Source organism: Ovis canadensis, chromosome 8 (genome assembly GCF_042477335.2).
Source record: "Ovis canadensis isolate MfBH-ARS-UI-01 breed Bighorn chromosome 8, ARS-UI_OviCan_v2, whole genome shotgun sequence".
In the NCBI taxonomy this organism is placed as follows: Eukaryota; Metazoa; Chordata; class Mammalia; order Artiodactyla; family Bovidae; genus Ovis; species Ovis canadensis.
The window spans coordinates 81,918,519-81,945,164 of NC_091252.1; the positions used below are offsets into that span (position 1 = coordinate 81,918,519).

General features: G+C 40.9%; 1 protein-coding gene across 1 annotated transcript; it reads left to right on the forward strand.

Moving 5' to 3' along the window:
• Positions 1–26,646, forward strand: RAB32 (RAB32, member RAS oncogene family). Its single transcript, XM_069599305.1, has 3 exons — positions 1–1,092; positions 21,019–21,296; positions 26,135–26,646. Exons 1-3 carry the CDS (start codon positions 840–842, stop codon positions 26,279–26,281), a joined length of 678 nt encoding a protein of 225 aa, XP_069455406.1. The 5' UTR covers positions 1–839; the 3' UTR covers positions 26,282–26,646.

Below are 26,646 nucleotides of genomic sequence, written 5' to 3' on the forward strand. Positions count from 1 at the left end.
CGTCTATTTTTCTTTTTTTTAAATAAAAGCCCTCAGTACTGTTTTTCAATCAATTTCTAGCATCTATCTCAGTCTCTACTACGGAAACACTAAAAATTAAGACATTCATGGTTTGTTGGGGAATTAAAATAAGATCGTTTTCGTGGCCATGTGTCTTCTTCCTCAGATTCATCGATACAAAAGCGTTTTCAGTCCTTTGTCAAGTTCAGAGTCATCCGTCCACTCTTTTCCACTTCTAAAGTGGACCACTGGCGATCAATCAAAGGCAAGCACCTCCACGTGCTAAACTCCCTCGGGGCAGAGCCAGGTAGGGAGATCGATTCCCAGACCCGCGCCTTCCAGGCTGGGGTCCCTCCTGGACAACCGCTTCTCGCCCCTCCGTGCGCTCTAAGGGCTTTCACCACCTGGCTGGGTGGTCTGACCTTGACCCGCCTGGTCCCCCTCGCCGTCGGCGCTCAGCTACCCTCTGCGGCCACCAGGGGGCGGCCGAGCTCGGCGGCGCCGCGAGGAGGGGACGCCCGGGGAGAGGAAGTGCCGCGAGTTCTGGCCCGGCCCGCGCGGAGCGCAGGCGGCGGCGAGCTGCGGCCTCTCGCCCGGGCCTCCCCCTCCAGGCCAGTCCCCCCCGGCCTTTCCCCGCCCCACGCGGGCTGCCAGCGGCGGCGGGTTCCGGGTCCTGTGACCGGTCAGGCGGTGCGGCAGCGCGGCGGGAAGGGCGGCCGGTCTCGGAGAAGTTTCGACGGCCGGCGGAGCACCCGGGGCGCCGCGGGGAGGGCGCGGCCGGGCGGGGCCCCGGAGCTCGCCGAGAGCGGCCGGCCGGCGGAGCGGGGTCGGGGGCGCTCATGGCGGGCGGCGGAGCCGGGGACCCGGGCCGGGGGGCAGCCGCCGCCGCGGCGCCGCCGGAGACCAGCGAGCACCTCTTCAAGGTGCTGGTGATCGGCGAACTCGGCGTGGGCAAGACCAGCATCATCAAGCGCTACGTCCACCAGCTCTTCTCCCAGCACTACCGGGCCACCATCGGGGTGGACTTCGCCCTCAAGGTCCTCAACTGGGACAGCAGGACGCTGGTGCGCCTGCAGCTATGGGACATCGCGGGTAAGCGGATGGCGGGAGCCGGGGACGTGCGGGGACCCCGAGGCGGGCGGGCGGCGGCCTCCGGGCAGGGGGCGCCCGCGGGGTTTCCCCGCCGTCGGAAGCCTGGCGCGGGGTGGGGGACGCGGCGCTTGGCTGCCCTCGGTCTCCTTGCTTCTTTCTCTGTCCTCTGCCAGAACTTGCCTGCCGGAGTAAGTTTAAAAGAAAGGGGCTAAACCACCTGGAAAGATGGAAGGGGATGTTGGACTCCAGGGGGAATCAGCACAGTGGAACAGGCTTTGGTAATCGAAGAATTTAAAAGCAGAACAAGATAAATAAATGCGTAGAGAAAATGACCCTGGTTAGACGCCTCAGCTCGGTCTTTGGGAAGCTCTGGTGTTTTTAAGAGATAGGAGGCCCTCTCTTTTGGAGCTCTCACCTGACCAGAGGTGAGAAAGCCACGGAGGCTTTTCCCGAGTTTTTAATTCTAAATCTTGACGAGAAAGAGGGAGGGGAAGGGGCTGGCTCCTCTCATTCGCTTTAACGTTTTACAGATAAGAACAGAGGTTCAGAGTGTTTGAACGACTTACCCAAAGTTACATTCCTAGTTAGGGACACCCCCAAGACTAGAAACCAGGGTTTCTTTTCAGAAGGGTTTTCATCATCCACTTTGAGTCTGAGACGCTTCCTTGGGAGCGAAACCCCATTCTTTGTACGCCTTGCTCGCATTCCTAGGGCAGGCCACCCAGGCAAAGATTTGAGAAAACTTCTCTTGAAACGTTATGCTCCTCTTCTCCCCCTGAACCAACACCTAGCCCCGCTCCTGCCTCCCCACACCCAATATATATTATTTCCCTGGCATTTGCTTTCCGTTGTCATTTTGAAGCATATTTTCCCTGTTTGAGGAGGGTACAGATTCTCCTTACTCTAATGTATGAAAACTTGAACTCTGGCTGGTGTGGTGGGTTGGATGTGTGCATTTAATAAGCCAGTAACTTTGGGAAAGTTGAAATATGGAAGTGGTACCAGGAATTACTCTGTTCAATCATTGTGAGTGTTAAGCTCAGTCTGCCTTCGAGATGGGGGCATGTTCAGAGTTAAAGAGACCATCCTTAATCCTCCACTTGTATGACTGAAGCCTGTAAAAGGTGTGGTCACCCAACTGGTGAAGAGTCAAGGACCCAGGTCTGTCTGCTGGGTAGGCTCTTTTCATCAACAGCTTATTACATATGAGATGATATTGAAGAAATATCACATATATACTTATTTATTTAAGACTAGGCTTCTTTACCTCTGATAGGAAAATATAAATGATGTATGTCACCTCTAAGAAAGGGGCATAGTCAGCCTTTGGGCTCAGCTTGTGGTTTTTTTTTTTTTTTTTTCTTTCTTTCTTTTTGGTTACAGAAAACAAAATGTTCGTTTGAAAAGTTTTGAAAAGTCATCTTTTGAAGCCAGAGGCTTCTTTTGAAACACTTCCTGCTTTTTCACAGAGCGCTTATAAGTAAGAGTATTGCTCCTTGACAAAGTCATGGATTCTAAAGGTTGCCTTACCATGTGATAATCATTCTACGGAAATCTTCAGTGTAGCTGTGAATTTCCATGAAGATGATTTTAAATCTCTGCCTAGGAGAATAGTTGAGTTTGCTTTATTCTTCATGTAAAATAGTGTGGTATTTAGCAATTAAATTGTGATTGCGTTCTTCTGCAGGTAAATAAAAGATTTTTTTATGGCACAATTGTGTTTTTTTAAGCTTCAAGGAAAAATGCTTATATTTGGAGACTTGGGAAAGCAGAAGCATGACTTAGAGTTTTCTTCCCCTTTTTCATCCTGCTTAACCAGACCTATTTTACCAGGAGGCGAACATATTCAGTCTCTACCAGACTCTGGTACATATCAGCCTAGGTGGAATTTTCTTGCAGTTTTGCCTAAATCCAAAGCTTGAGCCTTTCCAGGAAGGAAAGCAGACCTTTCAGAATCTCCAAAAGGGATTCCATCCAGCAAGTACACACCAACAATTAACAAGATTAGAGGTAAACTTATGAGATGATTGGAAATTATAAGGTTCATCTTTTAAATAAGGTTTTCAGCATATAAGGAAAGTAAGAGCAAAAAATAATGTGGCTTTAACTTAAGGTTTAGGGAGCTTTATCATTAACTCTGTCATTAACAAACCAAGGTTTGGTTTGAATATTTCAGCTACTAGTGAATCCTGGCTCATACCATTTGAATTCAGTAGTCATGATGTAATGGAGGCTAAGTGAAGGTCACTCCAAATAGTTCCCCATGGCTAAACATATTTGCCTTGTGTAGCAACAAAGTTGAATCATATTTAATTCTCAAAGGGGGGAGGTATTCCTTGATTGCAAAATAGTAGGTGGAGCTGGCCACTCGACATGACTAACTTAAGGTGTGCTGTTATTACTGGTTAGACTTTTGTTGCTGCTCTAGAAGTGGGAAAGGTGTAAAGAAATTATGTCAGGTCTCTATCCTTGAAAGCTCTGGCAAGCGTAACAGGCAGGAATTACCCAAATGTTTTCTGTAAATGTAGCCAAGCAGTTTAAGCTAAAACCTTCAAATTGAGAACCATAGTGACTCATGGATACAGGCCTCATAAATCCTTATTAAATCAAATGAATGCAGCTTTAAAGTACAGATGCAATTTTACACAATTTTGTGTTAGGCAGTTCCTTTCTTTTATTTCATATCTGCTTTGAGACTGCTGCTCAACACATTACTGAAATATACTGAAATATTGAAGTCTTTGATAAGATTTTAAAGAGAGAGTTTAATAAGTGTATATACTAAATTAAGATGCAGTATCTGATCTTCCTTTTAACATGTATTATAGATGAATGAGTATTTGGCTCACTACTTATTATAAGCTTATTAGCAACTGTAGAATTTTCCAAGTAGGCTGAATGGCTCGTCCAGGCTAAATCTTTTTTTTTTTTTTTTAAGCTTGTCCATTTAGATCTAGTATAATTTAGTCTGCATGCATTCATTGCAGTGATTTGCTTTTATAGGGAAGGCCAACTTTTATCTCTGCCTTCTTAGAATGTTCAGCTGGTCCTGAGAATGAAATTAATGTAAGAGCCTGGGTAGCCTACCCCTTCTCCAGCAGATCTTCCCAACCCAGGAATCGAACCGGGGTCTCCTGCATTGCAGGTGAATTCTCTACCAACCGAGCTATCAGGGAAGCTTTATGTGACACCGGAGCCCTCATGAGAGGAAGGACCCCCAAAAGTACAAAACTATAAATGCTTTTATACTAGGTTGAGGAAAGGCAGCTGTAGAAAAATAACCAAACTCTGTGGGATGCTAAAGGAAGATAAGAGCTATTTTAACAAGATCCGCTTCCGCAGAATTCTCTCTGTTTGATCATCTCTGGTGATGAGCGCGGTTCCTTCCTTTCTTATGGGGAGGACATCTTTCACATGGGAGTTTTATCTCCTGATTTAAGGAAGAAGAAGGGGCGGTTGGAGTACCTGTCTTGCCCTTGTTTTTCAAGTGCCTTTAGTTCAAATAATATTTGCGCCATAGTGGCATTAGAGTAGGCAGGGAGCCTATTCTACCTCTCTTCAGTTTTTAGTGTCAAAATTTCTTAATAAAAATCTTCCTTTGGGCCAGAGAACAAATCAGAAACAATGTACTCTGAAATTCATGTAAATATGATTTATCAGAGCATAAAATTCATGCTTGGAAGACCTTATAAGTTACATAAACCATCCTTAGATTCACTTTTGAGCCATACTTAGATTCAGTTTCAAGTTTTTTGATTCCCATCTGAAAATAAAATGTTGATCTTGTCTTCCTTGTTCTCGCTCGCATATTGCCAATTGCTATAACTAGTGGTCTCTTCTTGTTTTCTTTGATAACGCTCCAGCTCTTCATGAGCAAGAGCCTGGATTATTATCTCATGCTTTCTTGACCTTCAGAGTGCCTATCAGTCAAGGATTATTAATGTTCAAGTTTTTTCTAAATATGAAGAAGCCGTTCTTTGATGAGTGAGTCCCTGTTATATGTAATCTCTTAGTCCTACAGTTACTGTCATAGGACTTATTGTGGGTCAGTTACTTAATAATTCATTTAAAAGGATTGAAATAAAGTCTTTTATTACATCTGACTTGTACACTCTTGCCATCTTCAGCCTTATTCTGGCTCAGTTTTGTGCTGAATTCCAAGCAAAGCCTACTATCCCATTTTACATCTTCAAATCTTGCTTATTTCATAAGCCTTGACACACCTTTGGGTTCTCCAGTCTGGACTGTGCTTTCACAAATGCCCAGACAGGAATTTCAACATAACAGCATATTTGTGTAACTGACATGAAGAAAATTCCACTGGTAATGTCGAGTCTGTTGCCTTTCCTTCTTTTGAATATGTTACCATTCCTAATTGGCCTCAGTTAGCCCAGGTAAGGTAAAAGTTGCTCAGATTAGAGGTACAGAGAGCCAAGTTCTGATAAGAAGTACTAAAATTTGACTTGGCTGAAAGCCATTTGCCTAATCAGTCTATTGTTTGAATAGGATTAAAGGCTTTTAAAGACCCTATGGTATAAACCCAGGGAGGTGTGGTAAGCTGACCAAGAAAACACAGGTAATCCATGGCACAGGTCTCATGTCTCTAATAGCAGAATGGATTTTTGTAACGTAAGAGTGACATAAACTTTTGTCTAAATTTGCAAATGTTCTGGTTAGCCCTGTTTTGGAGCATATGACTCATATTTCATATCTGTTATAATCATTACCATCTCTTTATGTCATCAGTCCAGAATTTCTAGTTCTTATACTTAATTATGAAGCATGCTGCTTCCAAGGCAGACACTTTTTGATTGGCTGCATCTCTCTCTCTCTCTCTCTTTTTGTACATTTGGAAAGACTCTCCAAACTGTGGACTTCTCTGAAGTTAGTGAAGCTATTTTACTGGTATTTGGTATAGAGCACATCCTGGAAAACAAGGCAATAATTACAGCTGTTTGTCTGGACTACTCTGTGATCTCACAGATTAAACTTGTATGCCATGCATTATTCCAGAGGTGCAGTGTTATTTTCAAATATATCTTAGGAATTTCAGCTCTATGTATATGGTATTCTGACCTTCCAAAATGGCAACCCACTCCACTATTCTTGCCTGGAGAATCCCATGGACAAAGGAGCCTGGCTGGCTACAGTCGATCAGATTGCCAAGGGTCAGGCATGACTTAGTGACTAAACAGCAGCAGCAGCATCCTGACCTTCCAGCTTTCTTAAGCTTTTGGTATGTAAATTTCAATGATTCTTCTTTTTTAAAAGATATTTTTATTTTGTATTGGAGTATAGCCGATTAACTAACAGTGTTACCATAGATAGCTTCTTATTCCCTTTTAACATGTACTCAAGGTTTTGTTTTTATTCAAGTGAAATGAGATCACCACATTAGGAGACAATTGCCATTAAAAGAGATCCTTTGTTGCTGATAGGAAGGACCATGTCACACCATGCAGGACCACACAGGGAAGCACCAAGGTCATTTAGGAGGCAGAAGGAGCTGGGAGAAAGCAGAGCAAGGGCCAGAGCCTTTTTTTGTGATTTTTGAAGAAAGGAAAGGACCTCGCAGCATAGGCAAGCTGAGCAAGCTTATGATTGGATAGTTTGAAAGATTTCAGTTTGCTGAGGTCTATAGGGATGGTCTCTAGTTGTGTCAGACCTAGACTGCAAGAGCCTGACCAGAGAGAGCAAGTAGAGGAGAAGGACTCAGGACCGATTGATTTGAATATTGAAGAGGCGCTCTCAGCAAGTTGTTTGCTCTAATAACTAGATAACCCTGGGCGGGGGGTGGGGGACAGTCCAGTCCCTTCCCTGGTCTGCAAGGCCCCAAGATGTCAAAGTAATCCTAAAATATATTTTTTAAAAAGCCCTGATGTATACATATTTCTAGGCATTTATTAAAATGGACTAAGAGATGAGAAAACGTAATCTTCCAAAGGAAAAAAAACTTTGAAGGCCTTAGATTTGAGTCCAAGAATAGCGTATCCTCAAAATAGTGAAGATTTCACACTTAATCAACACTTAAGTAGTGGAGAATGGGCTCAGTCGACAAGTTTAAGTTGCTCTATGGCTATAGAGTCCTTCTCTTAGATGAAGAGATGGTGAGAAAGTGCTGACTTATGTGAGGAGATTTCTGGAGGTGAGATAAATGATCAAGAAAAAGGTGTTCAGAATTTTATTCCATTATATTTTCGAAAGAGCTTTTTGCACTTTTTACAGTCACAGAGGCTAGAAACATGTGATTTCTTTACTCTTATTGTGAGAGCGACAAACCACATAAAAAGAAATGGATAGCAGAGGTTTAAGGCTTTGTGTTGGTCTTTCTGACAGGAGATCTTACTCTTCTTCCTCATTTTTTTCACTCACTTCTATCCAGATACTTTTCCTTAAGCATTTTATGTAGTGATTTTTGATTGCTTTGAAATTAAGCTAAATATATATTGGGTGTTTTGGTTTTGTTTTGTTTTGTTTTGTTTTGTTTTTGTATGACTGTATGGGGCCTGCTCTGTCAGACTCATCTGAGGTGCTTAAATGTATCTTCCTTAGCATCAGCTATAAGCAGAACTGGCTTCATCTGTCAAACATCCCCATAAATCATGGTTTAACAAGAGAAAAGTTAAGTCGCTCACCTAGTAAGTCTGTGGTTGAGCAGTCACAGCTGGTGAACAGAACCATTCATTCTTCATGGACCAAAGCTGACATTTCACCACTCCCTGGCTGTATTCTTTGCCTTTCTGGTTCATTCAGACGCCCATGCCTTGTTGCAAGGGCAGCTGGGAAACCTAGGGCTTTTTCTGTTTGTTTTCAAACTGGACACACTGCTTCCCCAAATAGAATTCTGTGAAGGGGATACTGCAGAGGCAACTAGCAATTTTCCATGCTTAATAAGTCAGAGTTCCTAGGGAGAGGGCCTGTAATTTACCAGGCACCAGGGGTAATCTTTCCCAGGTGGCAGTAGTGGTAAAGACCCCACCTGCCAATGCAGGAGACATAAGAGGCACTGGTTCGATCCTGGGTCAGGAAGATCCCCTGGAGGAGGGCACAGCAACCCACTCCAGTAGTCTTGCCTGGAGAATCCCATGGACAGAGGAGCCGGGTAGGCCACAGTCCATGGGGTCACAAAGAGTCGGACACGACTGAGCGACTGGGCACACAGAGCATGGGTGACCTGGTTCATGCTCAAGTTGAGAGCGATGGTTCTGTCTTGCCTGTGCTGCCCATGCCAGCAGACCCATCCTCTGTTCACTCCACTGAACAAGCTCCTTGACACCCGCCTTTCCTGGCCCCTAAGTTCCTGTCTGTTTTGCATCACCTGCTCTTTATCTCTGTTGCTGTCTCAAGAGGTGATGTAAGGAGACACGATAAATCACACGACAGAGATGGGCCATGTCTTGCTCTCACTGAATGCTGTACTTAGGAAAAAGCCAATATCTTGAACTTCCAAAACTATTCTGACTTTGGACACGAACCAAAAAGGTACTTTGATTTTATTTCTCTCTTTAAATTGATTAAAGTCAGATGTTCTTTTTACAGTGACCACAGAAGATGTAAATAGTTGAATAAACAGACCTTACACTGTGACCTAAATACCACAAAAGCTTGCTCGTCTCTAATTAGCAAAAAGAAAAATCCAGTTTCTGAACTGTTGTGTATCTGGGAATAGGTAATTTGAAGGCTCCTTATCGAGACTGCTGCTGCCATCTCAAAAGGAGTTTGTTTTTCTTTTAGTTTAGGTATTTATCTGTGTTCAGTTTTGTTACTGTCTTGCTTGACAGACGGGTTTGATCTCAGCCTCAATGGTGGTGGCATGGGTGCAAACGATACTTTGTACATGATTTAAATAGCAACTTTGCTTCTTCCCCTATAATGCTCTTTTTTCCAGGTGGAAATATATTTCCAAATATAAGCATAGAATCTCAGAGTAGGAAGTTTTGGTAAAAAACCCTTCATGTAATCACAGTTAACATTTATGAAAAGCTGCTTTCTAGTCACTGTCCCTCAATTTACTTTTTTTTTTAATTGAAAAATAATTGCTTTACAACATTGTGTTTGTTTCTGCCACACAGCAGCATGAATCAGATCAGTTCAGTTCGGTCGCTCAGCCGTGACCTATTCTTTGCAGCCCGGTGGACTGCAGCACACCAGCTTTCCCAGTCCATCACCAGCTCCTGGAGCTTGCTCAGACTCATGCCCAGGGAGTTGGTAAACCATCTCATCCTCTGTCATCCCCTTCTTGTGCCTTCAATATTTCCCAGAATCGGGGTCTTTTCCAATGAGTCAGTTCTTCCCATCAGTTGGCCAAAATAATGGAGTTTCAGCATCAGTCCTTCCAATGAATATTCAGGGCTTATTTCCTTTAGGATGGGCTGGTTGATCTCCTTGCAGTCCAGGGGACTCTCAGGAGTCTTCTCCAACACCACAGTTCAAAAGCATCAATTCTTCGGTGCTCAGCTTTCTTTATAGTCCAACTCTTATATCCATACATGACCACAGGAAAAACCATAGCATTGACTAGACAGACCTTTGTTGATAAAGTAACGACTCTGCTTTTGAATATGCTATCTAAGTTGGTCATAACTTTCCTTCCAAGGATAAGTGTCTCTTAATTCCATGGCTGCAGTCACCATGTGCAGTGATTTTGGAGCCCCCAAAAATAAAGTCAGCCACTGTTCCCGCTGTTTACCCATCTATTTACCATGAAGTGATGGGACCGGATGCCATGATCTTAGTTTTCTGATTTTAGTTCACTGATTCCTAAAATGTCAGTGTTCTCTCTTGCCATCTCCTATTTGACCACTAGCCATTTACCTTGATTCATGGACCTAACATTCCAGTTTCCTATGCAATATTGTTCTTTATAGCATCAGACTTTACTTCCAATACCAGTAACATCCACAACTGGGCATTGTTTTCAATTCATCTCAGCCCCTTCTTTCTTTCTGGAGCTATTTTTTCACTGTTTCCCATATTGGGCAGCTACCAACCTGGGGAGTTCATCTTTCAGGGTCAGATACAGGTATACGTATGTCCCCCTCCCTCCTGAATCCCCCTCTTGTCTACCTCCCCCAACCCCACCCTTCTAGGTCGTCACATAGCGCTAGATTGAGCGCCCTGTGTCACACAGCAAATTCCCACTTGCTATCTGTTTTACATATGTTAATATGTATGTTTCTGGGGAAATTACAGTTGAGTAAACTGAGACTCAATAAGGTTAAGGGATTTCCCCAAGGTCTGTACACCTGTAACTTGCAGAGTTAGGGCATGAATCCAGATATTATTGCAAAGGTTTTATGGTCATGTTGTATTATCTCTCTTTCTGCTTTACACATGATAGAAAAGAAAACCAGACAAATGAATGGCATTGTGTGAAATCACATGGCTCCTTTTACCTTCGTCATGGTACAGTATTAAAATAGAAATTCAGTACATTATTGAATCCAGCCTCATACAGTGCTAATTTGATGCATTAGCTTTTAGACCTGTTTTATTTGAGGGTAATACAGTCATTTGTTTTATGAAAAATTGTGTAAACAAATGGGGGGAAAATGGGTTTTTAGTTACATTGTTTTATTGGTCAGTATTATGGTAGTTTTTTAATGTAAGGAATTTTTTTTTCTTCTAACAATGCCTATAATTTTAGCATGTTAAATATTTAAGTGGAATTCTGGGGAACATTTATAAGGGCTTTATAAAGTAGTAGTATAAAAAGTCATTAAATAGATGCCCTAAAAATGACAAAACCTATGTGACTATGAATTGTAGCTTCTTACGTATAAAACCTAAGACCCCATTATGAGATCACCATATTATCTATATCAAGCTATAAAAATTTTTAATGGCTAGATAAATATCTTTCTAGAACCAGTGACTGGACTTATATTTTGGCTGGATCTTGATCTGTTACCCACCAACCACACAAACGTGTTAAAAATGCTTCATCTCTGAAATGCATACTGAACTTTAAGGATGTGTTTTTAAAGAACTTTATATGCACTCACTAGAAACTACATTTTTGCCCAGTCACCTTAAGCAAGAACATGTAGCTCAGTACTTCTTGTTGTTTGTTGTTTAGTTGCTAAGTCCTGTCCGACTCTTTTGCAGCCCCATGAACTGTAGCCCATGCTCCTCTGTCCGTGGGATTTCCCAGGCAAGAATACTGAGTGGGTTGCCTTTTCATTCTCCAGGCAAGAACTCTGGATGAGCAGGATGGATGGATCTTCCCGCCCCAGGGATCTAACCCTATGTTCCCTGCATTGGCAGGTGGATTCTTTACCTCTGAGCCACCTGGGAAGCCCAATAATTCTTAATGGATGGGAAAAGATAAGCATTTATACCTGGAAAGCTAAGCACTGATTGTCTTATTGCTCTGATTTATTTTTCATTGTTTGACTTATATTTTGAATTTCAAATAACATTTAAAGATATTTAGATTTTTTGGCAAATGGATATATGAACATAAAGTATTCAGACAAACATTAAAAAATAGTGATTAAAACCATAGAGAAGGCATCTCTGGCCTGTATTTCTGATAAATGTTCAAAATGCAGTATTTTGCTTTCAAATCTGAGAGCAAATATTTCCCTTTGGAAAATTTGCCTACACTAAAAAGAGAAAGCAAGCCGTTTTGTGATTTTCTTTTCCTTGATTAGAATACATATTCTTGGAAATGTATCAAGTTGTCTCAACTCCTTCTCAAAGTCATTAGTGTTGGGTACTCCAGATATTGGGGAAGCATTTTAATCCTTTTGCCAACATGTGTACCTTACAGGTCATCATCCATTAGAGTATGTATTACCAAGTCGTGCATCTTAAATGTCTTTGAGCCTAGATGGCTAGCACTGTGCTCTTCTTTTCCCTTTCTCATTGCTAAGATATCTAGCTATAATCAGGGTTCCTTCCGCTAGAGAAGGAAGTAACATATCTTTTTAAAGGATAACACATTTTAGAAGCCATTTGGAATATTCAGGCAATATGCCCACAGCAATATGGTTGAAAAAGCCTGTCCCCAGTATCAGCCTAGCTAATGAAGTCATCAGTGAGGCATGTCCTTAGCTGCTGTGGTCAGGCACTTGGGGACACAGAGCAAGCCTGTAACTTTTGTGGCAGGGCTGTGTGTCCTTGAGGAATGTCTGCCAGGCTCATGCTACTTTGGATCTGTTTGGAGACACGGAGCCATGGGGAGCAATGTATACTCCAGAAAATGCTTGGCTACCAGATCAGGCAGCATACTGGATAACACATCAACCTAAGACACTTGAGTAATGTTGTCTCGCTGAGATTTTATTTTCTCATCTTTAAAATAAGGGAGGTTGGATGAGATAATCTGGAGCAACATCTTCTCAGAAAAGCATAAAGTGGCCCCTCTCCTTCCTCTAAGAGGAGATTACAGCTCTGGTCTAGGAAGGTGGTGTTTGTTGCTCAGAGTTCTCCCCACCATGTCTGTACTACTACTACAGACCATGTAAGAGGAAGATCTCCCAGGTTCTGCTGAGTTTCCATATTGCTGTACACTTTCACTCCACACACACACACACCATGAAACAAGACACATGCAGCTGTCTTTACATTTAATAACTGCATCCTTTTCCTCTAACCGGTCCACTTCCATCACAGGACACAATCCAGGAGCATTCAGCATGCAGCATGGCAGAAATGTGCTGCTTTTATTTATGTACTTGTGGAAAGAAGAGTCCTAGAATAATAAAAGTTTCTTAGAATAAACTTAAAATGGTTGATTGGCTACCCTCCAAAATTAAAAAAAAAAAGTTAAGATTCCATGGATTTCTAATGCAATTCTAGTTTGCATATGACAGTCTTACCTATTAGCCCTTATTGATCCTTTAGCCCTTATCTGAAGCTAGGAAGGGCTGGCTTCTGCAGTGCTGTAAAAGGGGAAGAACACCTGTTTCTCCTTGTGATGACGCAGTGCTTCTGGGAAACTGCCTCCAGCAGTTAAAATTTAGCCTTTTAGTCCATGGATGGTGAGCATGGCTCTGAGTGGCTGGCTGCCCCCGAGGCATGCAAACTGAAAGTCACAGCATGGAAGTAAAGAAGTAAAGTTTATGAAGATATTATATTTTCATAGTATAAGCATTTGAAAGGCATTTTTTGATAATGTATCTTTCAAAAAGACTAGTAAGATTAGCATACTCACTTCAGTGAATGACATCCCCTTGTTGAATACCATAATATGCTGTTTGTATCTCTGATTACACCTAACACATCATGGCATCACTTGGTTTCTTTCCTCAGATAGACTGAGATTCTTAGGATCCTATTCATTGTTTCACCAGGGTCTAGCACAGTGCCTGGTATATAGGAGGAACCTAATACATGTTTTCTAGTTGAGAGCAAATCTAGCTATAAGAGGTAAAAAGATATTTGGGAGTTGTACCAGTCAAGATAGGCTAGGTTGTGGTAGGGTGCCAACAGCCTTAAAGTGAGGAAGATCCCCTGGAGGAGGGCATGGAAACCCACTCCGGTATTCTTGCCTGGAGAATCCTATGGACAGCAGAGCCTGGTGGGCTACAGTCCATGGGATTGCAAAGAGTCAGATATGACTGAGTGACTGCCACACTTTCACACTCTTTCTGCATGTCCTTAGTAGGGAGCAGAAGTAGGGGGATGGTGAGGAATGTGAGGGTGGTTTTTCGTTGGAGTCCCTTGAAGACCCAGGCTAAAAGAGGCCCTACCATCTGATACCGTCACCTCAAAGAAAGGGTAACCTTGCTGCCACCCGACAAGTGATTCTGCTGGGCAGGGACACTTCTGTACACATTCCGTGAACACAGCTGGTTTAGTCGGGGCAGGACAGTGTGGTCCTCCATGTATTCAAAAGTGGAGGAAAATGGATTATTCGTGAACATTAGTTGTGTTTTCCACTGGTCTCCTTTGTTTTAGATAGTAATAAGGGAATAGCTAAAATTACCCAAGGAGCAGTCATAACAAAGATACAGGCTGCAATTCTTGTAGGAAAGTTTACTTTCCAGCTTAACAACCGAAAGAGCTTTAGCAACCGTGTGCATTTAAACCTTTAAAACAACAGAGCTAAATCTAAGTTTCACCTTGTTCGATTTTTGGAGAACAGTGCCATTAATTTTATGTTGAGATTAGTATTCTAAATGAACTCCTTTTATCTTTTTTCACTCCCTAATTCAATGACATGTGTTTTAGAAACTTTTGTTTTTCACTTGTCTTTACCAGTTCAGGAAAATCTCTGAAGCACTTTTGAATTTTTTTTAAAAAGAGATTATGAACCCAGTACAGTAGGAAGTATATTTTTCTTATTCTTTTGGAGAATAAGCTACTCCCATAAATGGATGGACTTGGCCTTTTGATGGTGGGTCATTTACATTTGATCCCCATTGCTGTCTTCTGGATTTGGTGATTGCAGAATTGTCAGAAAATCATATAACATTAATATTATAGCATAGTTTTCTGATATATAGCATAGAATTCTGATATTCTAAAATATCAGAAGTGAGAGCTTGGAGGAACTTTGATGATCTCTAAAGGTCCCTAAAGACAGTTGGCTGATTTAAACAGACAACATTATTTCCTGGGGTAGCTTGACTGTCTGGTGCTTGATATTTGATTCTCTAGGATGGTTGTACTTTTCTCAAGTTTATTTTCCTTTGCAAACCATTTTCACCACTTTGAGGTAAAACACTTAACTACCTAATAATTTAAGGCTTTTCCATGTGTGAAAGTGAATGCATTAGCTGCTCAGTCATGTCTCTGCACACTAGAATATAGCCTGCCAGGCTCCACTGTCCATCGGATTCTCCAGGCAAGAATACTGGAGTGGATTGCCAGTTCCTTCTCCAAGCGATCTTCCTGACCTAGGGATCGAACTTGCATCTTCTGCATTGGCAGGCATATTCCTTACCTCTGAGCCACCGGGGAAGCCCAGTGATAGTACTTAGCTAGTATTTATTCAGTGCTCACTTATGGACCTGGAGTTTTACACTCTGAACTTGGAGTGTAACCTACATGCAGAGAAGTTAAGGGTGTAGTTTCATGAATTTTATATACTACTCCTAGTAAAGGTATAGACTGTCCCTAAACCCTTAGCACAGAAATCATTAAACTATTTTTGTAAAGTTCCTGATAGTAATTATTGTAGGCTTTGTGACCCATTTACTCTCTATTGCAACAACTCAACTCCACCATTATAGAATGAAATCAGGCATATAATATGTAAATAGATGAGGGTGATATTCCAATAAAACTTTATTTAGCTGAGTTCTGCCAAACTCAGCCCTGAATATACTCCCAGGAAGGCATTTTACATTTAACTTCCCAGTGACCATATATAAGGTAGGTATTCTTTATAGCTTTATTGTGATATAGTTGACATAGAGTAAACGGTACAATTTTATAAGTTTTACACTTGGGAAATATCACCATAGTCAAGACTGCAAGCATTTTTTATCATTTGAAATCTAATTTCTCTAATCCATTGCCCACCCTTTTCCAACATAATCAACTGATCTGCTTTCTCTTACTGTATTACTGTAGTTTCTAATTTTTTGGTATTTGCTATAAGTAGACTAACAGTATTAACTTCTCCTCCTCTGGCCTGGTTATTTTGACTCAGCATAATTATTCTGAGATTCATCCATGTTGTTACATTTATTCATAATTTGTTCCTTTCCTTTTTTATTGTTGAGTTGTGGTCCATTGTATGAATATACCGTAGTTTATTCATTGCTATGTGAATAGACATTTGGGTTGCTTCCAGTTGGGGGCTGTTTTTAATGAAGCTCCTCTGAGCAGTCTTGAGCATGCCTTTGTATAGATGTGTGCCTTCATTTTTGTTAGCAAATACCTAGGAGTGGGATAGCTTGGTTGTATGCTAGATATATGCTTACATTTTTGAGAAAGTATCAAATTGTTTTCCAACATTTCCACACTATTTTTAAGTATTATTCTTTCCAGCTGTATGAGAGCTCCAGTTGCTCCGCAACTTCACCAGCACTTGGTATAGTCAGACTTTTTCATTCTAGCCTTTCTTGTGGGTATAAAGGATCAACTCAACTGTGGTTTAAACCCAATGTTTAATAATTTTGAGCATCATTTCTTTGGCTTATTTATTATCATATAAATTCTTTGGTAAAATATTTTAATATTTTGTTTATTCTATCAAATTCCTTTTCTCTTATTTTGGAGTTCTGAGAATTCTGTATATTCTAAGTATGTTTTTTAAATCAGATATAATATATATCTACTTTTTTCTCCCAGTTTGTGCCTTTACTTTTCATTTGCTTAACAATGCTGTTGTTGTTCAGCCTGCTCAGTCCTGACTAACTCTTTGCAACCCCATGGACTGCAGTACCTCAGGCTTCCCTGTCCTTCACTATCTCCCAGAGTTTGCTCAAACTCGTGTCCATTGAGTTGGTGATGCCGTCCAACCATCTCATTCTCTATTGCCCTCTTCTCCTACTGTCCTCAGTTTTTCCCAGCATCAGGGTCTTTTCCAGTGAGTTGGCTCTTCGCATCAGGTGGCAAAGTATTAGAGTTTCAGCTTCAGCATCAGTCCTTCCAGTGAATATTCAGAGTTGATTTCCTTTAGGATTGACAGGTTTGATCTCCTTGCAGTTCAAGGAACTCTCAAGTGTCTTCTCTAGTACCACAATTCGAAAGCATCAATTCTTCAACACTCAGCTTTCTTTATGGTCCAAATCTCACATATGTACGTGACTACTGGTAAAACCAACAAAGGTCCATCTAGTCAAAGCTATGGTTTTTCCAGTAGTCATGTACAGATGTGAGAGTTGGACTACAAAGAAAGCTGAGCACCGAAGAATTGATGCTTTTGAACTATAGTATTGGAGAAGTCTCCTGAGAGTTCCTTGAATTGCAAGGAGATCCAACCAGTCCATCATAAAGGATATCAGTCCTGAATATTCATTGGAAGGGCTGATGCTAAAGCTGAAACTCCAATACTTTGGCCACCTGATGTGAGGAACTGACTCATTGGAAAAGACCCTGATTCTGGGAAAGATTGAAGGCAGGAGGAGAAGGGGACACCAGAGGATGAGATGGTTGGATGGCAAAACCAACTCAATGGACATGAGTTTTAATTAGCTCTGGGAGTTGGTGATGAACAGGGAAGCCTGGTGTGCTGTGGTCCATGGGGTTGCAAAGAGTCGGACATGATGGAGCAACTGAACTGGTAAAACCATAACTTTGACTATATGGACCCTTGTTGGCAAAATTATGTCTCTGCTTTTTAATACACTGTCTAGGTTTGTCATAGATTTCTTCCAAGGAGCAAGTGCCTTTTAATTTCATGGCTGCAGTCACTGTCTACAGTGATTTCGGAGCCCAGGAATATAAAGTCTGTCACTATTTCCACTTTTTCCCCCATCTATTTGCCATGAAGTGATGGGACTGGATGCTATGATCTTAATTTTTTGAATATTGAATTTTAAGCCAGCTTTTTCCCTCTCTTTCACTTTCATCAAGAGGCTCTTTAGCCCTCTTCTGTTTCTGCCATTAGAGTGGTATTATCTGCGAATCTGAGGTTATTGATATTTCTCCCATCAATCTTCATTCTAGCTTGTGATTCATCCAGCCCAGCGTTTCACATGATGTACTCTGCATATAGTAACATTATTCTGTTAGGTCGTTGCTGTTTCTGTCCTTTACGTTGCCCATCTTATCTTTGCATGAAATGCTTAACAGGGTAATTGGCACCGTTTAGCTTTGTCATATATGGTGGTGTTAAATAAGCAGGGTGACAGTATACAGCCTTGACATACTCCTTTCCCAATTTGGAACCAGTCCATTGTTCCATGTCCGGTTCTATTTCTTCTTGTCCGGCATACAGGTTTCTCAAGAGGCAGGTAAGGTAGTCTGGTATTCCCATTGCTTTAAGACTTTTCCACAGTTTTTGTGATCCACACAGTTAAAGGCTTTAGCGTAGTCAGTGAAGCAGATGTTTTTCTGTTTGCTTTTTCTATGATACAACGGATGTTGGCAATTTGATCTCTGGTTCCTCTGCCTTTTCTAAATCCAACTTGTACACTTAGAATTTCTTGGTTCACATACTGCTGAAGCCCAACTTGAAGGATTTTTAGCATTACCTTGCTAGCATGTGAAATGTGCCCAATTGTACAATAATTGAAACATTCATTGGCATGGCTTTTCTTTGAAAGTGAAATGAAAACTGACCTTTTCCAGTCCTGTGGCCACTGCTGAATTTTCCAAATTTGCTGACACATTGACTGCAGCACTTTGATAGCATCATCTTTTAGGATTTGAAATAGCTCATCTGGAATTCCATCATGTCCACCAGTTTTGTTTGTATTTGGGCTTCCCTGGTGTCTCAGTTGGTAAAGAATCTGCCTGCAATGAGAGAGACCCAGGTTTGATCTCTGGGTCAGGAAGATCCCTGGGAGAAGGGAATGGCCACCCACTCCAGTATTCTTGCCTGGAGAATTCCATGGACAGAGGAGCCTGGCAGGCTACAATCCATGGGATTGCAAAGAGTCAGACACTACTGAGTGACTAACATTATTCTGTTAGGTCGTTGCTGTTTCTGTCCTTTACGTTGCCCATCTTATCTTTGCATGAAATGCTTAACAGGGTAATTGGCACCGTTTAGCTTTGTCATATATGGTGGTGTTAGAAAGCACACTGTCTGCTGTGAGCATGTCAAGGAGGATTGAATCCTGGCCCTGGAACTGGAATGGGTATTTTAAGTCACAAGATCCTCCTCAAAAATGCCTTGTCTCAAACATTTGTTTTCTTATGGTTTAACCAGAAATATTATATGAATACAAACTTGTATGTTCACTAACACAGCTGGTAAAAAGAAATAAATATTTGGGGCGGGAATTTACAGATGATTCTAGAAACAAAAGACACTAGACCACAATAGTTCTTCATAACTTCTGGATTTCTATATACGTTTGTTAGTTTGGCACCTTACCCTCTTCTAAATGAAAGGGTAGCCCAAAGGAATGTTTTTATATAATTATGTAATTATCTTGTTATCTGGACTAAGTTAGCAGTACTAATTTCTCTTATTGCTGTAGTTTCATATAAAATAATTAAAATTGAGAAAAATCAAAATCATTGGTAGTGTGTGCTCTCTGTTTGAAATTAGGTGCATCTTAATGCATCTGCACAGTGTTTACAAAACGGTGATACTGACCTTGAATGGTTGGCCTGTTCTCTGCCAGCATGCCTTGTGTGATAATTAAATGTACATTAATGGAAAAGGATACAACATGAGCTTTTTATAAATGTCAGCATTGTGAGCAAATAAACTAAATAGTTGGCTGGTCAGATTTACATCACTAATAATACATGAACACGATAATGACATTTCTCATGTGACTGTTTGTTATAACAAAATTTGGAACTCTGAACTATCACAATACAGCTTCAGATAAGCCCCTCTGGGGAGCAGTCATAAACTAGATGAACTCTGTTTATCCATTTAAGCTTGACTGTTGCATTCTTCTTCAATTATTCCATTAAATAATATCTAAAAATGTATGATGGCATAGAATTTGGAGGAGAAAAATGATTAATTTAGGGGACAGCTTTGCTTTCTTCACTACCAGTACAATTAGATAAAAGCTTGTTTTTCATTGTATGTTTTAATAGGAGAATGTTCCATCATAGCACATGTTTTTATCATTAGACAAAGAGTTATAAGTCTTAGATTTGTAGTGATTGCAGTCATTCTTCCTTAGCACTATAGTCAGTAATTTGCCCCACTAAAGGTAAGAGCTTTAGAAGTCAGGGCAGCTGCGGGATAGGTCAGAATGACGGGCATGTTTGCACACACATGTGGGAGTCAGGAGATCCAGTCTTAGTCCCATCTTCTTTAGTTGGAGCTGTTGGAGTCCTGGCCAAGCAGCCTTTGCATGTTTTTCTATCTGTCAGATGAAGAAAAGAATTCTTCCTAAGTCAATATCAGATCATAAGTGAATGCTTTGCCAAGACCTATATGCTATGTTTGATGGTAGATTTTTTTCCAAAAAAAAACTGTTTAACATGTTAAGCTATTTTAAAAGTACAATGATATCCTAAGAGCTCTGTAGTTGATCCTTCTTTTAAAAACACAGTTGTACCACGTTTTACTAAAGTAATGGTTTTGCACATCTACCTTCTTAGAGGAGAGCAGTCTTGCATTTCGAGTCAAAAGTGAGAAAGTACCATATATATATATATACTATCAGGTGTTAAAAAGATGGCTAGTGGGAAGTTGCTGTCTATCATAGGGAGCCCAGCCTGGCACTCTGTAACTTCCTAGAGAAGTGGGATGGGAGAAGGGAGGGAGGCTCAAGAGGGAAGGAGTATATGTATAATTACTGATTCGCATTGTTGTACTGCAGATACCAGCACAGAGTTGTGAAGTAATTATCTCCTTTAAAAAAAATTTAAAAAGGAAAAGGAAAGTGGGTTTTGCTGGAGATGTGAAAAAAGAGGAGTTAAGAACATGAGCCCCTTTATCTCAGGTCCAGGCCTAATCTTTTTGACTAGCGTTTTACCCACCACTCTTATCTTCTTCCTGCAAGTCTATTTTCTTCTATTCTTGTCTCTTCCCTCCACGCCCAACTTTCTTTTTTTTCTTTAGTACCTCTCTTAGACCAAGGCAAGTGAGGGGGGACATGATGGATTCTGTAGCTGTAAGGACTGGCATCTTGATGCTTATGGAGAATGTAATGTACATGCACAGAGGACATAAAACAAGGTAACTGTGTCCTGAGAGCAGGTGATCAGCCACTTCTGCCGTATGGGTTGTGGTTCTGTGTGTGTGTCCTTGATCCCACCCATCTCTGTTGCTCTGGAATGACAGATGCGTTTACAACATTATTCTTAGGGTTAAAAAGGGTTATATCTAAATATAGCCTCTGACCAAATTTCAAGTTTTTGATGTCTCACTGTATTTATTTCTAGGACAGGAGCGTTTTGGCAACATGACCCGAGTATATTACAAAGAAGCTGTTGGTGCCTTCGTTGTCTTTGATATTTCGAGAGGTTCCACGTTTGATGCTGTTTTAAAATGGAAAAGTGATCTGGATAGTAAAGTACATCTTCCAAACGGCAGCCCTATTCCTGCTGTCCTTTTAGCTAACAAATGTGACCAGAAAAAGGACAGTGGCCAGACTCCTTCCCAGATGGACCAGTTCTGCAAAGAACATGGCTTCACAGGATGGTTTGAAACCTCTGCGAAGGTGAGCTCTGCTGTGTGTTTGTATCTGCTCTGCAGTTAACTCATACATCTGACCTGTAACTGTAAAGGATGTAGACAGATTTACCCGAGTGTTTTTCGGAAGCCTAGTGAAAGGTGAAGCATAGATATGTTACAGCTTATTTCAGTCAGCTGCAAGAAGGCTTTCAGAACTGGCTACTAGGGAGGTGAATAGAAGAGCAGATTTTACATTAAAATAAAAATCAATATTATTAGAGCAAAGAACAAATGACATTTTCTGTGAGTTTGAGTCCTTAAACAAAGTACTTTTCATGCACCCTGGAGTTTATGGGGTATGAAGTATATTGTCAAGTGCAACTAATTTTGATTTTTACAGAAGACTTAACAAAACGTAGGGACATAGACGTCCTTAGTGAAGATGTAAGTCGTGGGCAGGACTAACAAAGACATTGAAAAGTTCAGAGACAAGATGTATTCAGATGATGTTGGAGGAATTGTAGATCAAATGTGTATGAAAAATTTGAGCAAAAGGAAAGCATCAGCAATTATGACATATTTTGTCATGAACAGGAGAATAAGATGTTCTTTCAACCATGATGGAAAACTGGATAAAATATTTTTTGAAGAAAAATACAGATTGGCTGATGAAAATCTTAATAGTCTAGATACACTGGAAATCAAAAGTGAACATCTCAAGCACAAAATTTTGTGCTGGAGTGTATTTATATGCATTGCAAATTTCACTTTAGAGGTCCAATAACAATCAGACATGGAAGAAGAATGAAATGTTGGTGAAATTCTGTGATGATGACAAACTCGAAACCAAACTGATATAGTTTTAACCCAGTTTCAGCTTTTAGCATACTTCAGTGGATTTCTTAGGTATAGAGCAGGTTTAGATGGATTTACCCAAGCAGTTTATATATATATATATATATATATATATATATATATATATATATATATATTTTTTTTTTTTCCCCCTCCAAATCACCTACTTACCAGGTTACTTTTAGCTTTATTAGAAACCCACCCTAAAAGTGGAAGATTATGTGCTGCCACTGAAGATGAGAATAATGAAAGCAAACCTGTGGGAGACTATACAAAATGTGCTCTGAAAATGTTGTGATGGAGGAGTCATTGGGAAGAGCAGTGTCTGCTAGAGGCAGAAGTGTTTACTTCTAAGCTCAAGGCTATTTATTATATAATAAATCGACTCTATTATAAATTAAAATTTAGTTTCATATTTAAAAAGTAGTGGTGGAACAGAGATGAAGCCCAGAGGTGTACTGCATGAGCACTCAGCCAAACAGGAAGGAAGAGATTGCAGAAGGGACGGCTTTTCATAGAAGCACTTGTTCTGGGAGCCATGCCCTCTGTCTTCTCTCTGCATCTGTCAAGGGATTTGCTTTGCTTCCCAGCTTTGTTGGAAAAAAATTAGTGGTGTGTGTAAATGTTTACTAGAGCAAGAGATTTCACAGAGAAGATGCATGTATTACAGATAAAAATTCCTCTTCTTTTTTTTAAAAATTAATCATTCAGGTAATAAATCCAAATTTCTCCCCAGAATCTAGATGGAAGATTCATAAACAATAGCGTCACGTGGCATGTAGCCTGAGACTGTAAGTCATCAGCTTCATTATATGTATAGACAGGGTAGCTTGTAGAAGTAAAAAGGAAAATATTCATATGTTCTGTGCCTTCCTACAAATATATTTCCTACAGATTTCCTTAGTGATGAGTATTTCAAGAGAAATATAATATAAAATTTTGGTTAAAATTTTTAGTCAAGGCTTAAAGTACTGCCTACACGCCACTAACACCTCTGGTTCTGAGCTGACCAGCAGTTAGCTTCAAAATGATTTCTGCTAGACTTGCAGGGATCTGAATTTCTGATAGGAACACAGCCAAAAGGCAAGTTTAAATTCATGAGCTTCATCTCTTCACCTTTATGGCAAATAATGGATTTCCAATATGAAAATGTGTGACTAATTACACTATAGCATGGGACTTTCTGTTCTTAATGAGTTACAATTAGATGCAGTTAGAGAATGTTTTAATTATTTGGTATAATGGGGATGGTGGAGACTGAGGGACATTAAGGCATTTAGAGATCAATACTTTAATTAAAGTTGATGCTTACCTTAGGAGTAGAGGTAAAAAAAAAAAAAAAAAATACTTGTGTTGGTGCTAGAACAGATACCTGAATAAATAGCACAGGTCTTTACTTCTCAGACAGAGTTCTCACTGTCTGAGAAAGTTATAGCAAATAAGGGAGAAGCCTAGAATGAACCTTGTGGTATTGAGTTGGAAGGTCCATAAGAACTTAACATACATATACACATACATATGTATATAAATTCTGTGTTTATGTGTATATGTGTGTGTGCATATACACACATACACACATATATATATATAAACAGATAAACATAGAGGCAGATACCAACGTATGTATTGTTGTTCAGTCACTTAGTTAGTGTCTGATTCTTTGAGACCATATGGATGCAGCACGTCAGGCTTCCCCTGTCCTCCACTGTCTCCTGGAGTTTGCTCAAACTCATGTCCATTGAGTCGATGATGCCATCCAACCATCTCATCCTCTGTCATCCCCTTCTCTTCTTCAGTTCAGTTCAGTCGCTCAGTCGTGTCCGACTCTTTACAACCCCATGAACTGCAGCACGCCAGGTCTCCCTGCCCATCACCAACTCCCAGAGTTCACCCAAACCCATGTCCATCGAGTCAGTGATGCCATCCAGCCATCTCATCCTCTGTCGTCCCCTTCTCCTCCTGCCCCCAATCCCTCCCAGCATCAGAGTCTTTTCCAATGAGTCAGCTCTTCTCATGAGGTGGCCAAAGTACTGGAGTTTCAGCTTTAGCATCAGTCCTTCCAAAGAACACCCAGGATTGATCTCCTTTAGAATGGACTTCTCTTCTTAGCCTCAGTCTTTCCCAGTATCAGGGTCTTTTTCAATGAGTGGCTGTTCACATCAGGTATCCAAAGTATTGGATCCTCAGCTTCAGCATCAGTCCTTCCAATAAGTATTCAGGGTTGATCTCCTTTAGGATGGACTGGTTGGATCTCCTTGCAGTCCAAGGGACTCTCAAGAGTCTTCTCCAGCATCACAGTTCAAAAACATCACATATTTCCTGGGTGTGTCTGCTGAATATGTTTAGAAGCCATAAAGACACAGAACTCATGAGTTTACAAGTCCTCAGAATCTGGTTTTTAAATACAGTTATCCAGTAACTAGTGGAACAAGCAAAGTAAAGATGTGCCTGAGGTGTTCTGTGGTGCCAGAAGCTAAGGAAACACAGTGATGGAAACATGTCAAAAAGACACAGGCCCCTGCTTGTAAGAGCTCCAAAATCTAAGATGAGATTGAACAACAAAGTAAATAATTATTGTTATGGATCTAATCCATAGAATAAAGTAATAATCCGTGACATGAACAAACAAGTGACTAAATGGGAGAGAAGAGAAAAAACTCTTCCTAACTGTAGAATTCCAAATCATAAATGAAGAAATGATGGAGATAGAAAGTCACCATTAAATATAACAGTAATACTTGTTCCAGGGAGAAAATTAATTGATGTCAAAATAAGTAGGGAAAGGTATGGTGGAAAACAGGGTATTTACACATTTGTACTTACTAAGTGTAAAGTGAAAAATAGTCCCTTTTCAGTGGAGAAGCCTGGCAGACATGAACTCAAGCAAGTGTGCCTCCTCAGACGCTGAAAAGAGCACATTCGGCTTAGTCTCTCAGTCGGGTCTGACTCTCTGCGACCCCATGGCTCCTTTGTCCATGGGATTTTCCAGACAAGAATAATGGAGTGGGTTGCCATTTCCTCCTCCAGGGAATCTTCCTGGCCCAGGGATGAACCCTGTGTCTCTTGTATTGCCAGGCAGTTTCTTTACCATGGAGCCACGTGGGAAGTTCATAAGTATATGTTTATATATTTTCCACAATAGCTTTAGAAATGTCTATCAGTTACTACTACCTCTACTTTATAAATAAGCACAGTTTTTGCTATGTTACTTATTATATATGCAATGACAGCATATGAATCAGTCATACAAATATGATAGCTAGTGATTCCTTAGAGCATCCTTAACATCTCACCCACAACATTGTTTCAGCTCAGTTTATACACATCAACTAAAAGTCATAATTTGCAGGCAGGGATGGGGAAGTGATATGCTGCATTTATCATATTTTAATGTGGTTTGAATCCTTTAACATTTTTTTCCACAAGGTATCCCAAATACTGGAGGTAGATGTTCAAGAACAGATTATTGAGTTTTGTTTTGATATCTGTAAAGTGAAAAGTGAAAGTGAAGTGGCTCAGTCATGTCTGACACTTTGCGACCCCATGGACTGTAGCCTACCAGGCTTCTGAATCCATGTGATTTTCCAGGCAAGAATACTGAAGTGGGTTGCCATTTCCTTCTCCAGGGGATCTTCCTGACCCAGGGATCAAACCTGGGTCTCCCGCATTGCGGGAAGATGCTTTACCCTCTGAGCCACCAGGGTAGCCCTTTTATATCTGTGCTTTCACTTTTGTGGCTGGCAACCTAGAGCAGGATTCATCATCTTCAGCCATGGAGATAGTTCATTGAACCTCAGCGCCAAAGTTTAAAACATTAAAAACAAGAACATCAGAAAGAGGGATCCTTTGTAGGAAGAAGAGGGTTCTCTAGACCTGTTAGGCAATAGTATTGACTCTCGGCAAACAGTTTTAATATTGGAGCAGGAGATGGAGCTGTCCTTACCATGCCCTCTGTGACACACTTTCCTAATTTCTAGTAATACTCTTAATGCTTTCCTCTAAGAATTAATCCTTGTTTCTGCCCTGTAGGATAATGTCAACATCGATGAAGCAGCCCGGTTCCTGGTGGAGAACATTCTTGCCAACCACCAAAGCTTCCCTAACGAAGAAAATGATGGCAGAATTAAACTGGACGAGGAGACTGTGAAAAAAGAGGGCAAGACCCAGTGTTGCTGACTTGGCATCTGCTTCTCTCCTGCGGGTGCAGCCTGACTGACTGGAAGCAAAGTCCTGAAACTGGATTGCAGATGGTGGATGCTCTGCTCTGTAAATCTGCCCAGGGCTGTGCCTGAAAATGAATGACGCCACCCTGGGAGCCTGAGACTTTCTGAAAAGGACCCTGGCCGAGGAGTCCTGCCAATGGCTCCTCCCCTTCACCCTGAGCACTTAGGCTTCTGCTGTTGTTGCCATCATATTCAGGATAATGTTTACGTCCTTTTCAACAACTTTTAAAATAACAGTTGCTCAGTATTTGTTAAGACTTACAAGTTGTGACTTTCAGTGTGAAAGCTGGGTGGTAATAAACTTTCCCTGCAGCCTCA

What these genes read in the sequence shown, in the direction of transcription:
- RAB32 (XM_069599305.1), top strand. Translation starts at nt 840, where the DNA reads ATGGCGGGCGGCGGAGCCGGGGACCCGGGCCGGGGGGCAGCCGCCGCC. An exon ending in GCAGCTATGGGACATCGCGG is followed by an intron (nt 1,093 to 21,018) that starts GTAAGCGGATGG and finishes ATTTATTTCTAG; the next exon opens with GACAGGAGCGTTTTGGCAAC. An exon ending in GGTTTGAAACCTCTGCGAAG is followed by an intron (nt 21,297 to 26,134) that starts GTGAGCTCTGCT and finishes TCTGCCCTGTAG; the next exon opens with GATAATGTCAACATCGATGA.